We start from the raw sequence: 16,013 nt of genomic DNA, 5'->3' as shown, positions 1-16,013 counted from the left end.
GGCAGAAGGGGAAAACAACTGAGAGTCACTGAGAGTCATAAGAGTCAGTAATGGTAGCAAGAGCTGAGGTAGGACTGAGGCAGTGAGGACATCGAAAGGGCCCACACTGAGAAAATACACCAGAGTTCATCAGCCACAGAGTCAGCAGTGACTGCCAGCAGTGTACAGGGAGCAGGCGGTGGGGACACCAACACTGAGACCAGTAGGGCTCAAGAGAACAGCACAAGGCTAAACTTGAAGACCCGAGGCCTCCTCTCCAGGCCACCATGAGGCCATTGAATCTTGTCTCTGTACCCAAACATTGTCTCGGGCAGGAGAAGGCAAAGGGGAAAGACTCTGAACACCCATTTACCTGGAAGAGAGTTTTTTTCTTTCTTTCTTTTTTTAAATTTTTATTGGGGAATATTGGGGAATAGTGTGTTTTTCCAGGACCCATCAGCTCCAAGTCAAGTCGTTGATTTTTTTCAATCTAGTTGTGGAAGGAGCAGCTCACGGGCCTGTGTGGGAATCGAACCAGCCACGTGAGTGTTATAAGCACTGCACTCTAACCATCTGAGCCAATCGGCCACCCTGGAAGAGAGTTATTTAAAACAAAAGAGAAAGCTTTAATTGGCAAGTTCTTCCTCCCCCTCCCACAAGCCTATTGCACACCTAGACCAAAGGTTTGAGAACAAGATTATATCAGTTATAGAAATAAACTGTGTGTTCTTTGCATGTCTGAGTAGCAGTACACAGCCTTTTAAAGAGTAAGGAAAACTAGTGATAGAAGTACATGATACCCTTTATTCTAAAAGATCTCAGAGCATCCACAAAAAGGAGCTATGCCATCAATATTTTAGTCAGTTTCATGAAACAAATAAGTCTTTCTTAGTATTTTTACTTGTGTATGTGATTACTTTTGACTAATGACAGCATCTACCAAGATAAGAGACACCTGGTGACTTTTATTGTGCCTGTGATACTTTTACAAAATCTTGCTTTAAGTGAGTTATTACTTACAGCATTTTGTCATGCAATCTGATGGCATGTCGGTTCTGCTATATTAAACATTAGATTAAATTAATTGGATTTCAAAATATTTTGTAAAGCAAATTAATGACAAAATAAGTATCCCTAATACGCCTTTCATTTACAGTCACATTTATACTCCACTCACGGGATAGAGGATACATACTTTGTACACACACACACACACACACACACACACACACACAGCCTTAGCCTTTGATATAGAAAATCATCCTCTTGGGCAAAAGAATACTTCTATCTGAAATTAAAAGAAGCTGGAAATACAAAATGTTTGTTTTGCTAGAATAAATAAAAACCCATATTGCCTTATTCCCTTCCGGACATGGCAGGAAGCCTTTCCACTCAGACAAGGGCTAATTACTCAATAGAAAATGCCAGGGAAGCTCATTGTAATGGGATTCTATCCATCTGGAATTTCCATTCCCCGAACCAAACACTCTCATCTGTTCCCATGTCTTCCAAAAAATTAGTACCCTTGGTGGTAAAGGGAAATATGTACAGATTGTCATATCATTTTTGAGAGCCATTCAGAAAGAAAGAGGCATACTACAGGCTTGGGACCAGGAACAGATTGAATTCATAAAAAAGGCACAAGCCAAACTGTTCATCTTTGGTACATGAAATATTACCACTGTTGTTGTTCAAACCATATGTTCTAGGTAAGAGGACAGGTTTTGTATTCACTCTGACATTTGTTCTGAGGAATTTTAATGTATTTAATGCTACCGTGTTTCCCCGAAAATAAGACCGGGTCTTATATTAAGGTTTGCTCCAAAAGATGTATTAGGGCTTATGTTCAGGGGGTGTCCTCCTGAAAAACCATGCTAGGGCTTATTTTCCGGTTAGGTCTTATTTTCAGGGAAACATGGTAGTATGTGCTTAGCAGCAATTTGCAAATTTGAAAAGTAACTCAGAGTTCAAAAAATGAATAAGGAAGATCAGGAACTTCATCTGGGATGTTTCTCAGTTGTCCTTGTGTCTGGATGTTAGAGCACAAGTGAAGACCTATGACATTTGTCATCGCTTCATAGCTTTAGGTATGCAGATTCAACCTTAAGATGTTTGTTCACTCCTAGAAAAATAAAACTTAAATTTTTCTAAACTGCTGTAAGGTGAAAATAGTAAAGGCTTTAGTCACCGAAAGTGACAGTGGATTGTATCTTTCAGCTGACACTCTGCTTAGTTCCTCAGTCCGTTTTTAAAAGCACTTTATTGTTGGTGTATAGCTTACAAAGCATACATACATGAAGTATAGCAATGTGCGTGATATGGAAAACAGCACAAATTTTAATGAACTCTAACCAAGTGAACACGCCCATGTATCTTCCACCCAGGTCTATAAAAGATGACAGTCCCCCAGGAACCCCCTTACCCTGGCCCCACTCGATCACTATTCCTTCCCTCTGCCTGAAGTTACCAACCATGCTGACGTCCAACACCACAGATTTGTTTTGCCTATGCTTGAACTTTATATAAATGAACAGATAGGTATTCGCCTATAATGGACTCATAAGTAGACTTATATGTTCTCTTGTGTTTGGTTCCTTTCATTCAGCAATTTCTGTGAGATTACTCCACTTTGTTATACAGAACAATAGTTTGTTCATTCTCATCACTGAAAGTATTCCATCATATGAGTATATCACAATTTATTTATCTATGCTATTGTTGATGGACATTTTGGTTGTTTCTAGTTTGGACTGACTAATGCTGTAAGAACATTATTGTTAATATATTTTGATACCCATGGGTATGCATTTCTGTTGGGTCTATACCTTGAAGGGAAATTGTTTGGTCATAGGATGCATATAGACATATTCAATTTTCATAGATAATGCCAGTTTTCCAAAGTGGTTATACCAATTTACACTACCATCCCTTGCCATCCCATGGTAGTGTCAGCCTTTTTAACTTTGGTTATTTTGGTGGATTATAATTGTATCCCCCTGAAAAATCATGCTAGGGCTTTTCATATGTTCATTGGCTCCTTAAATATCCCCCTTTTGTGAATGGCCTGAGCCAAACTCTTGTCCACTTTTCTAGTGCATTGTCTATCTTTTTGTTATTGATTTGCAGGAATCCTGTGTGAATTCTGGAAACAATTTCTTAGATGTATTGCATATATATTCTATAACTTTTTTGTATATTTTTATAGATTTTTAAACTCTCTTAAGATATTTTGAAGGCACCCTTCTCCATTATGACCTTACCTTAACTGATTACGTCTGCGATGACCTTATTTCCAAATAAGGTCACATTCTAAAGTACAGGGGGTTAGGACTTCAATGTATGAACTTGGGCGTGGGGGGAGGGGGCACAATTCAACTCATAACACAAGAGAAATTATAAAGAATTTTGAGATGGAAATGAAGACACTGCATACCAAGACTCATAAAATGCAGTTAAAACAGTATTTAAAGGAAATTTTATACTTGTAAATGCCTACATTAAAAAGAAGAAACAGAGAGACTACCTATTCCTGGGCCTGGTAGTTTTGTTTTTCTGTGCTTGGGGACCCCAGCCCACTGCCACAACCATGCTGCGCCAAATCATTGGTCAGGCTAAGAAGCATCCAAGCTTGATCCCCCTCTTTGTATTTATTGGAGCTGGAGGTACTGGAGCAGCGCTGTATGTCATGCGCCTGGCATTGTTCAATCCAGATGTCTGTTGGGATAAAAAGAATAACCCAGAACCCTGGAACAAAATGGGTCCCAATAAGCAATACAAGTTCTACTCAGTGAATGTAGATTACAGCAAACTGAAGAAAGAAGGACCAGACTTCTAAATGAAATGTTTCACTAAAAAGCTGCTTAGAATGAAGGTCTTCCAGAACCCATCCGCACAATTTTCCACTTAACCAGGAAACATTTCCCCTCCAAATGCACAAAATCATGTTGGTGTGTTATGTTGGGGTTTACACTGATTAATAAATATCTGAAACTTAAAAAAAAAAAAAGAAGAAGAAACATCTCAAATCAATAATATAACCTTCCACTTTAAGGCACTGGAAAAAGAAGAGCAACCTAAACCTGAAGCAAACAGAAAGAAGGAAATAATAAAAATTAGAGTGGAAATTAATGAAATAGAGGCTAGAAAAACAACAGAAAATCAATGAAGTCAAAAGCTGATTTTTTGAAAAGACCAACAAAATGGACAAATCTTTAGCTAGATTAACCCAGAAACAGAGAGGAGACTCAAATTACTAAAGTCAGAAATGAGAGAGGATATTACTATCAGCCTTAAAGAAATAAAGAGAATTATAAGGGAATGCTATGAATAATTATATGTCAATAAATTAGACAACTAGATGAAATAGACAAGTTTTTAGTAAGACATAAAGTATTGAAACTGACTAAAGAAGAATTAGAAAATCTGCATCCATCTATAACATTAAAGATGTTTAATTAATAACAAAATTAAAATAAAAAGAAAGAAAACTTTCCACAAAGAAAAACTCAGATCCAGATGACTTCACTGGTGAATTCTACTAAACATTTAAAGAAGAATTAATAACAATTCTTTACAAACACTTTCCAAAAATAGAAGAAGAGGGAACACTGCTCAACTTATTCAATGAGGCCATAAGTACCCTATTACCAAAACTAAACAAAATTTCACAAGAAAAAAGAACTCCAGACCAATATTCCTTCTGAATATAGTATGAAAATCCTCAACAAAATACTAGCAAACCAATTCAGCGACATATAAAAAGGATTATACATCATGACAAAGTGGGTATTATTCCAGGAAATCAAGGTTGGTTTGATATCTGAAAATCGATTCATGTAATACACCTTATCAATAGAATTAACGATAAATATCATGTGCTTATTTCAGTAGATGCAGAAAGAGCTTTTGACAAAATACAGCATGCTTTCATAATAAAAACACTCAAGTACAATTCCACTCCTAGGAGAAATAGAAACATGTCCATCCATAAGGTTGTATAAGAATGTTCATTGCAGCAGCGTTGTTCATAATAGTCAAAAGATGAAAACAACCCCAGTGTCCCTCAATGGATAAATGGAGAAATAAAATGTGATATGTTCATACAATGGAATATTATTTGGCAATAAAAAGAAATGATGTACAATCTTTTCCAACTTGGGCCTGGCTGAATGGCTCCTACAAAGACAGGTGATAAGAAGAAAAGCTGTTCTGCTGTCACTGAGGTAATGACCAGAGAATACACCAGTAACATTCACCAGCGCATCCATGGAGTGCGTTTCAAGAACCGTGACCCTTCGGCACTCAAAGAGATCTGGAAATTTGCCATGAAGGAGATGGGATGTCCAGATGTGCACATTGATACCAGACTCAACAGAGCTGTTTGGGCCAAAGGAACAAGGAATGTCATTACTGTATCCAGGTGCCATTGCCCAGAAGACATGATGAGGATGAAGATTCACCAAATAAGCTCTATGTGTTGGTTACCGATGGACCTGTTACCACTTTCAAAAATCTACAAACATTAATGGGTAAATTATATCTCACAAAGCTGTTACAAACAAAAGTATTGCAGACATCATGACATTTTTACCCTTAAATATTTTAGAATATTTTCTAAGATCTGGCTGTGATGTTCTGTGAGTAACTAAACAGTTTTTTCCCCCTCTGATCCAGAGGTCTAGTGTTTCTAGAGTGAGAGGAGGAAGAGGAAGAGAGAGACAGAGAGAGAGAGAGAGAGAATGAGATAGAGTGTGAGTGAATGTGTGTAACTGTAGGTAGGATAACATTTCAGACCCTTCACAGTTTTAGAGTCAATGTTCTATAAAAACCTTCCACACACAGATCTAAGATGTAGTGTAGACTTTCTCAAAGACTGTGCAAGTGAGGGATTGCCTTTTTTAGCCCTCTTCAATTTGGTGTGTCCAAGTGACTCGGCTGTTGCTAAAGAAATGAGACCAGAAGTAATGAGTACAATTTTCTTCTCACACGGCTAAGAGAAAATCTCTAACCCTGAACTTCACCATTCCTGTCAGCTAAGATGGCTCAGTCTATACTGACCTTGGAAGTCAGGAACTGAAGATGGTAGAGCTCCTGTCAGCCTGAGTTCCTGAACGACAAACATGTAGAGGAGAGCCACCTGCCGACACAGAACACATGCCCTGAACTAGGACTTGAATGAAAATAAACTGTCATCTTTTTGAGTCACCAAGGTTTTTTGTCTCCTTTGTTACAGCAGATAGTAGTTCCCCAACTAATATGGTAGTCTCTAGAATCAGAAAGGAATCAGAAAGCTGCTCTTCTGCCTTCTGACATTGTACAGTTCAAGGAGATAAATCTCTCACCTGAAGCTATGGATCCCAATGTTCATCAATCAGCAAGAAAATTCACCGCAGAAGCCAGGAGGATTTGAAGCAGCTACTCGACAAGAAAAAAAGATCTGTCTGGCTGGCACCCAGCCATACTCCACATACTTTCAATCTCCTATTCTAGCATCAATTACACCTATCAGGTAGAATTCTTTCCTCATATTTGCAACTCTGTTATCTGTTCTCCCACAGAACCAAGAGCTAGAAACTGTCACTCTTACTGTGATAACAAGGCTAAAGTTAATTTTTCCAAGCCAATCTACTTTGGTAAGTAAATATTGATCCTAGTTCTCAGTATTTCTTCTTTCACTGTTATATTTAACTCTGTATGTCCAGGGGCAGATGTGGCCTATACACACAGAGCTGGCTGAGCTAATTCCTGTGGCATCTGGACACTTGGCAAGCCCCCCCATTGACACGAAGTCCTCATGCTCCTTTTTCTATCAGAAAAAAAGTGAAGGAACCTGCTGTTTTCCCACTGGCATTAGGCATATGCCCAGAGGCATCTTGAAACCATCTCGGATTTTCATGAAGAACTATTTTAAAAATATCTGAGCATAGGTAAGAAGGGTGGGTGCTTTCAAATCTGTACTTTTGTTGCTATAAAGTTTCCAGGATTGCTAAAATTATATTGCAGTCTTAAAATCCTTTTTATTTGTTTATGGACAAAAAAAGGCTGAGTCAGAATCCAATAATATAACGCTGCATATAACCATATTTCTGAATATTAATATTCTGTAAAAAGTATTCTGTAAAAAGACGTCAGAGAGGGATTAGCTCCTGCTAGATGCACGTTTTTACATAAATGAATGCCTGATTGTGTGGTTTCACCCCACGGTTTTATGGTTGCAAACCAAAACCACAGCAAAGATTCATCTTGCTCCCTCTTCCTGTGTGCCCTAAACAAACAGTAACCTTGAATCATGATTTTATTGTCATAGACAGTAGAATTCCATCAGATATCTGTAGTACCAGCTATGTCAAAATTATGAAGGTAAAACCAAACTCTTAGTTTACTTGTTCAGGCAATAACCTTCAAATACAGTTTCTCAATATCCCCAAATTTATAAATATTCAATGCTGTAGAGCCTTTTCTAATGCTCTGGTGAGAAGAAGGCAAATTTTGCTTTTTAGACTAAATTTTAGACTGGAACTCATAAATACTGGGGACTGTCAGTGAAGGCCAAATAGTCATCTTTCCTTTCATCTAAACAAAAAGCCCCGGGAATGGGCCTCAGAAGAAAAATTCTTGAAGACATGTGGAGAAGTCCAAGAATATATGTATCTGTGCCTCTCTATAAATATAGTTAAATCTACCGACAGCTATTGCCTAAGCTGTACATTATATCACACTAGAGACTATTAAAGAGGTGATTTTTCACATGTATATAAGTTTAAAACAAGACATTTTCTGTATTCAATAAGTTACTAGCCTCTGAGACCCATAAGAGAAATTCTGAGTTGACAATTTTCCTCCAGAAAAGGTTTGAAGGAAGAACCCTGGCAAGCAATAATTTAATAATTTTCTCTTCTGTGTAACATGCAATGAATCCAGTTATTTTCTCTAACCAAGATCTATAAGTAAAATAAAGGTAAATGATATTGCATCCACTGGACGTATTTTACATATATTCTGGCCAAAGACCAAACTCAATCTAACCTCCCCAGTAAATGAAGAATAATTGGAAAAGTCATGCATCTTAAAATCTTGTAGTTTTTTTGTGTTAATTAGGATAATTTGTATAAGAAACAATTTATATAAGTTCTATAAACACCAAAAATTTTCTTTTAAAACCTGGATTTTGTCCGAAATGCACTATGAGAAAGGCAAGTCCATGAACATGCATGAACTTTGAAGACAGCATTCTTCATTGGTAGTTAGGCACACCAGAAACCACTATTGAATTCATAATTAACCCTGAGAAGAGAAAACTAAAAACATAATAAATATATCGCACGTATAGAGCAAAATATGACTGGTTAAGGCTGAATAGTATTGTAACTGGTGCTGCTCACCAGCTTTAGCTACTCTAAGCATCACAGTTTTCACCGTGATGTTCAGCCAGGATTCTCTCAGCCCAGAGGTCTTTATATACAGAACGAGGTGTTAGAGTAGTTCTGTAACGTAAGCACTAACAAGGTTTGGGAAAAGATTTGATAAGAATGACATAATCCCCACTCTGAAGTGAGAACTTTGTGCATCTCCTATTAATTTGAGCATCAATCTGTACAACTACACAGAAGGTTCAGTGAAGTCCTGTTATCAGTTGCTAGTTCTGCCACACTGAAATCCTGGAATGAGTTTTCTGTTCATTTGGCCCAGCATCTACAAAAACATTAGTACTAACGTACTTAATGGTGAAAGACTGAAGGCTTTTCCTCCCTTATCAGGAACCAGGAAAATATGTCCTCTCTCAGATGTGCTTTCTTACCACTGCTATTCGACATTCATTTCAATGCCCTAATCAGTGCAACAAAACAAGAATGAAAAAAGAAACATATATAGATTGGAAGGGGAAAGTAAAACTGTCTTTATTTGTAAGTAACATGATCATCTGCTAAGAAATTTACAAAAGAAAAAAAAAACTACTGCAACTAATTAGTTAATGTATCAAGGTCACAGGGTATGTCAATACACCAAAAGCAATTATATTTCTATGTTACAATAAAGAACTGGAAATGAAATTTTAAAATGATACTATTTACAATAGCATAAAAGAATAAAAGACAGGGATAAATTTGATAAGCTATATATAAGACATATCTTACACATTCAAAATCAATAAAACACTATTGGGGTAGAATTAGAGACCTTAATATATGGAGAGATATACCTTGTTCATGGAATGGATACGGTTAAAGTGTTAATTCTCTCCAAATTGATGTATAGGTTAAACACAACACCAATAAAAATCTCAGCAGACTTTTCTTTTGTAGAAACTGATAGGCTGATGCTAAAATGTATATGGAAATGAAAAGCTGTAGAAGAGCCAAAACTATTTTGAAAAAGAACAAAGTTAGAGGACTTAGCTGCTCTCAAGGTTTACTATAAAGCTACAGAAATTAAGACAGTGTGGTTTTAGTATAAGGATAGACATTTAGATAAATGTTATAGAGTCCAGAAATAGAGCCACGTGTATATATGAGCAACTTAGTTTTGATAAAGGTGCCAAGGTAACTCATTGAGAGAAAGAACAGCCTTTTCAACAAATGGTAAGGGAAAAAGTTACCTATGCGGGACACAAAATAAAACCCTACTCTTCCCTCACATCACACACAAAAAATAGCTCTAAATGAATCATAGATCTAATTGGAAAAGCTAAAATTATAGATTTTCCATAAGAAAACATTAAAACTGTTATAATCTTGGGATAGGCAAAGCTTCTGTAGGCAGGACACAAAAGGCACTAAACACAAAAGAACAGTTGACAAATTGGACTTTATGAAATCAAAATTTTCTATACTTCACAAGACACTGTTAAGAAAATTAAAAGACAACTACAGATTAGGAGAAAATATTTTTGATACTTATATATGACTGAAATTATATACAGCATATATAAAGAACTCCTCCAACTCAGTAATAATAATGTCAGATAATTTTTTAAAATAGGGAAAAGTGTTTCATACTCACAAGATAAGATATAGGAATAGCCGAAAAGCATAAGAAGAGCTGCTTGATATCATTAGGCACCACAGAAATGTAAATGAAAACCTCAATGACATAGCACTGAACACCAACTAGAATGGCTAAAATAAAAAATATGACCATACCAAGTATTGGTGAGAATGTGGAATACTGGACATTGCTGGTGGGAATATTAAATCACATTTGCAATGATTTTAGATAAGAACTCTCTGGAACTTTTAGAGATAAAAGTTAATCATTGAAACTAGAAACTCAATGGAAAGTTAAACAGAATATAAGACATGTCTGTATATCTTCATATCCAGAAGACAGATCCAAAGAAAAACCCAGAGTACAGAACAAACAGACCAAGAGTTAAAAATATGAAAGATAAGTTATGAGACAGAGGTTAGTGTCCGAAGGTATAACTCAATAGACTGGAAGTCCAATTCCAGTGGAATCAGTAGTAATGTGAAAAATTTGACCAGCACAGTAAACAAACAGTGGCTATTGTGCCCTGTCCCTTCTCTCTATCTCTTTCTCTCTCTCTGTCTCAGAATATATATTCTTATCATGTATACATCCACCCACTTAAATAACTGGCAATATGCTAGGCTTACAGGAAACCTTAATAAATTCCAGTGGGTTGTTATTATTCAGAATATATTCTTACACCACTAGACAATTATATTGGAAATCAATAACAAAAAACGTAGAAAATCCTGATACATTTGGAGATACAAAACCCACTTCTAAACAATTTCAAAGAAGAGACCATAATGGAAGTTATAAAATATTTAGACGAGAACAATCATCGACTAGTATATATTAAAATATATGAGATACAGTGATATTGAGAGAGAAATTTATAGCCTCAAATGTTTATACTAGAAGAGAAGGAAGTCTCAATTTGATGACCTATGCGTCCAATTTATGAAGTAGAAAAAAAATAGCTGAATACAGTCCCAAAAAGTATAAGGAATAAAATAGTAAGTATAAAAGCAGAAATGGATGAAATAGAAAACATAGTTGCAAATGAGAGAATCAACGAAGTCAAAAGTTGGGTCTTTGACAAGTAAGATTAGTAAAAGAGAAAGAAAGAGAGAGGGAGATAATTAAACTAGTTAAGAATTAACATGTGGATATATTTATAGAGGCTGTAGAGAGTAAACAGCAAGTTTGCTGGATAATATTAATCTGAAAGAGCCAATATATTTTAATAGACTGGAAACAATCATTTAAGATAAATTTATAATAGAAACACAAATATAAAGTAGCAGGGAAGAGATGTAACAAAGGATGTGCAAGCCCCTTAAGGGCTACATTTTAACAAGATCTTTGGGCTAAAAGATTAAAGTTTCAGAAGAACTCTTTAGTCCAGTGGCATTTACCCTTAGCTGTATGCTGTTTATTAAAATCCAAATTGATTACATCACATACGATGTCATATCATATATCAGATCATATCCTAGCATACCATATCATATTATATCATTTTATATGTGTACTCCCTCATTCTAATGTGTCACCAGGATTGGCATCAGTATGGTTCAAAAGCCCCTCAGGTGATTCTCATGTGTAGCCAGGGTTACAAACCACTCCTCCAGCAGGAGAGAGTAGAATGTGCTGGAGGAAGAGCACACAGGGCTTCCGAGGTACAAGAAATATTCTATTTTTTCATTTGTGTGATGGAATCTATGAAATATTAGTCTTTAAATCACACACATATGGATTATAGACTTTGTTGTGTTTTAAATTTTAATATGTGCATAACACAATTAAATATCCCCTTAATAGTGGTAGTGCAGGAGTTTTATTATGTATCATACCATTACCTCCCTAATCTAAAGTTAATTGGGTGGTTTTGTTAATCACTGCAGAAATTTGAGATTTCTTGAAGTCATACTACTCACCATATAAAGTTAAGCAACATCACAAACAAAACACAAATATCCGCATCTATCATCTTGAACAAATGAACCCATCACAGAATTTGACAACCCGGATGGCACATTTCACAGAATCAACCTTTTCCACTACAAGCCTGGCCAAGATTTTAGCTAAGAAAGTGCCCTTTAACCTTGGTGTTGTTTTAATTTCTTGCAAATCAAAAACTCCCATCAGCAGGTATTCCCAATGGTCCCTAGAAATTCTGGCCAGCCTCCAAGCACTGTTATAACAAGAACTACAATAAGCAACTAGTTTGAACTTGGAACTCCAGACCCAATATTCACACCACTTTTTTCATTAAAAAAAAAAAAAAAAAAAAAAAAAAAGCAACAACAACTGGGAAATCATCTTTATCACACAGTAGCCTTTGAGGGAAAAACCTGTACAATCTTACTTTCTGCACTGAATTGAATGTTAACTGAAGGGAAATTGGTACGTATCTCCATATAGTCAATTATAGACACCCACTGGAGGTCCCCAGTGTCTTCTTCTTTCTAAGGGTGCTCTTCAGACCTCATAATGTTGGGAGAGGTGAGACCAGAAGAACTCACAACTACTAGATATTCATAAATGGGCAAACCCACAAGCACCCAGGGGGCTGCTGAAACGTTGGTGCAACTAGAAATCCTCCACGACTGAGCCAGAAGTTGTTAGTAGTCACCAGGAACAAAAAGTGAGGAATTATTACAGTTTTTTAAAAATTATACGATTTGTTAAAGGAGCCAGAATTAGGAGTCTTTCATGTTTGACAACAGCGTAGTAGCAAAGTAACTGTTAAATCATCGACTTACAAAGCTATAAGGCCACTTAGACAGCATTGAACTCAAATGTCCTTAGGGAAACTATGGCTCTGAGAGGCTACAGGACCCTCTCGGGGTCATACACTAATTTGTGACGGGATCGGGATTAGCATCCAGGTCTCCTAAGTCTCCCTGTGCTGCCACTACTCTAAAGTCTCAGGGAACTGGGCGTTGATGAACTGAAATCAGAAGTCATTGGGTTTCTTGGGTGGCAGCAAATCCAGGTCCCAAGTGGAGAGTGGCCACTCTGGGTGAGTGATAGCTACTCGATTGCTGCCTTTGGCTTAATATTGAAGACAATATGCTTGATATTTACTGAAATGCGGTGTCTCGTGAGAAACAACGCTCACTGGGCATCTCTCACATGCTATCTGACTGACCAGATACCACTGTTTGGACACTAAACACGGTAATCAGTGCCACTGTGGAAAGTATACCTCATTTCAAAATATTTAGTCTACAGAACCATTTTACTCCCATAAAATATTTTCATACAGTGCCCAATAAAAAAGCCATGTAGGTTTAAGGGGCAAAAAAAGGGGGGGGGAACAGCATGTTGGTTTCTCAAAAAACGAAACAGAGAATTACTGTGTGATCCACCAATTCTACTTCTGAGTACATGCCCAAAAGAATTGAAAGCAGGGTCTCAGACAGATACTTTTACACCAATGTTCTGAGCAGCACTATCTCAATAGCCAAAAGACGGAAACAACCCAAATGTCCATCAGTGGATGAATGGAGAAGCAAAATGTTCTGTATGCACATAATGGAGTATTGTTATTTTTTAAAAAGGAATGCAATTCTGACACATGCAACAACATGAATGAAACTGGAAGACATTCTGCTAAGTGAAATAAGCCAGACACAAAAGGACAAATGGTGTACGATTCCACTTATGTGAGGTACCTATTAATCAAATTTATAGAGACAGAAAGTAGAATAGTGGTGACTAGAGGCTGGGAGGGTACGGGGTTATGGGAGGAACGGGAGGTAGTGTTTAATGGGTACAGGGTTTCAGTAGAGGATGATGAAAAAGTTCTGGAGATGGATGGTGGTGTTGGTTACACAACAATGTGAAGGAACTTAATGCCACAGACCTATACCCTTAAAAATGGGTAAAATGATAAATTTTATGTTCTATGTGTTTTACCACAATAAAACAGGGAGATTTCTATTTCAGACTTAAAGTTGGTACAGAGGAAGACATTAGTGAAACAATACATCTTTAAGAAGAGCTCATTTCTAAAGAAACAGGATATTTCACTGCACCCTTAATTGTGTTCGCTCCGTCTCAAAAGCACAGAAAGAACTGATGGTGAAATGTAAAGCACCCCTTCCACCAAAGTGGTAGAATATTGCAAGGAAAGCACTGTTATCTTGATCTCTGTACCTGAACAAATCTTCTTCTCATGTTTGTTGTCACACTTTGATGTACGCCTCCAGCCAGCAAGCTACTCCGCGTGGCTGTGTAAACTTCTCGTCTTGCCCTCGACCTCAGGGGTGACCTGGCATGTTAGTGACTCCTGGCTGAGGTAAATGATACGGCACGGTAATAAAGGCAACTGTCAGATCTTTCCCTTTTATCTCCCTCCATCCACTGTGAAGTGTCTCTCCCCCACTCCCTCCTACCAGGTATCAAAAACCCAGATAAAGGGGAAAGGAGTTATCTGAAGCATTGTGTGCCCCCTGTAAGAAATCCAATTATTTATGGTCACTGGAGACATTTTCTTTTAAATGTGTTAGTGAGTGACCTAAATGTATAGTTTTCCTCCTACCATTAACAGAACTCTTCCTTCATCTCGCATTTAAAAATCTTTAATAGTCCTTCCCTTCTTCTAGACAAAGACAAGTTAGTGAAAGCACCTTGTACCCTGTCACCAGGCAGAGAAGGCACAGATATTGGAGCAACTGTTCTTTTGTTCCCATTTTTTGCTTTTTCTTTTTTGTTCTTAATTGTACCTAGGACTACATACAGCTCGTGTAATTTTTTAAATGACAACTGAGTAAGACCATAATCCAGGGGATGCTTGCCTTAAATTCTACTCTGTCAAGGGCAGGGAAGTAACAAAAGAATCAGTCACTGCAGCCACTGGCACAGTCCCCTGTGGGAGAGAGAGGACAGACCCCTGAGATCACAGGAGTAAAGCTTCAAATCCCACTTTGGTGGAGGAATCTTTAGCTACACCTCAAGATTAGTTTCATTTTCTGAAAAGCCTCCCACCTACCTCACCCTGTTGCCAATTATAGCAGAGCAGCTAGAGAACTGCACACGGGCGCCAGCCGGTGCCACACCTGGGGGCTCTGTGAATGGGACAGAGGTGAGGTCTTTGGATCTTTGCCCTTCGGAGTGTTCCCACTTCCGGCGTCCCCCAGCTGCTTGAGAAAGGGAGCTCCGGTTCATTTCCTTGAAGCCTTTTTGCCCTTGCTGTGTGGGAGAGAAACCCACCAGTGAAGTGCCCAAAGGTCAGGTTGAATCTCGCAACAGATTCTCGTTACTGGCTGTGGCCTGTGCCTTGTGTGGACTTCCATGTTCAGAAAGGGGGAGAAAGAGCAGGAAGAACCCGGGGCTCCAGATCACACCCATGATGGCCCCAGACCACCAAGGGCAGCACAGCAGGTCCAAGAGCTCACTGAACAGCCACCCCTACCGCTCAGGCCTCCACTCTTCCCCTTGCCCACTGTTGTCAACCTTTTTATCATTATCACCCCGTAAGGAGATTCTTTAGACATTTTTTTCCTAATCACCTCCCCTTCCGTGAAATTTTCATAGCACAGGTATGCTGGAGATCTGTTTCTGTACTATGTGTATATTCGTGCTGTGCAAGAGATTTCTGCCCCTTCCCAAGAAGCCATTTTTGTCCCTGTTGAAAGTGCACGTCTTCACTCCTTTGGAGAGCCAGTTGGACCGGATGTGACCTGAAGACAGAACCGTGGTGTGGCATCTTCCTGTAGCCAGTCTGGCAGAATGGCAAAGCAAGCCAACACACCAGGATCGGCATACAAGCTCCACCCTTCCGGAGAGGGAGCAGCCGGCTGAACACAGGAAATCTCCATATTCTCTCAAGGCTCAGTATCCTTCTGTATAAAGTGGGGCTAATTTCTACCTCCAGGGTTGCAGTGAGAATTCAATGATGACATGTGTATTGCAGCAATGAGTATCCGTCACTTTACACGCTTAGCAAATCTCGAGTTTTCATCTCTCCCTCTTCCCTTTAGCTTCTGTCAAAAACATAACATTCTGGTTTATGAGAGCTATTTTGTGTTATTTAGTAGGATTTTATTCCCTTTTCT

General features: G+C 38.0%; 1 protein-coding gene and 1 pseudogene across 1 annotated transcript; both read left to right on the top strand.

Annotated features, from left to right (window-relative positions):
* Nucleotides 1-3,550: 3,550 nt before the first annotated feature.
* LOC117021509 (cytochrome c oxidase subunit NDUFA4-like) lies at nt 3,551-3,966 on the top strand. Its single transcript, XM_033104722.1, has one exon. It carries the CDS (start codon nt 3,566-3,568, stop codon nt 3,812-3,814), a length of 249 nt encoding a protein of 82 aa, XP_032960613.1. The 5' UTR covers nt 3,551-3,565; the 3' UTR covers nt 3,815-3,966.
* A 1,181-nt stretch (nt 3,967-5,147) lies between these two features.
* Nucleotides 5,148-15,103, top strand: LOC117021197 (60S ribosomal protein L31-like; annotated as a pseudogene).
* Nucleotides 15,104-16,013: the final 910 nt, after the last annotated feature.

Source organism: Rhinolophus ferrumequinum, chromosome 4 (genome assembly GCF_004115265.2).
Source record: "Rhinolophus ferrumequinum isolate MPI-CBG mRhiFer1 chromosome 4, mRhiFer1_v1.p, whole genome shotgun sequence".
NCBI lineage: Eukaryota > Metazoa > Chordata > Mammalia > Chiroptera > Rhinolophidae > Rhinolophus > Rhinolophus ferrumequinum.
This window is presented reverse-complemented; position numbering and strand designations above follow the sequence as displayed.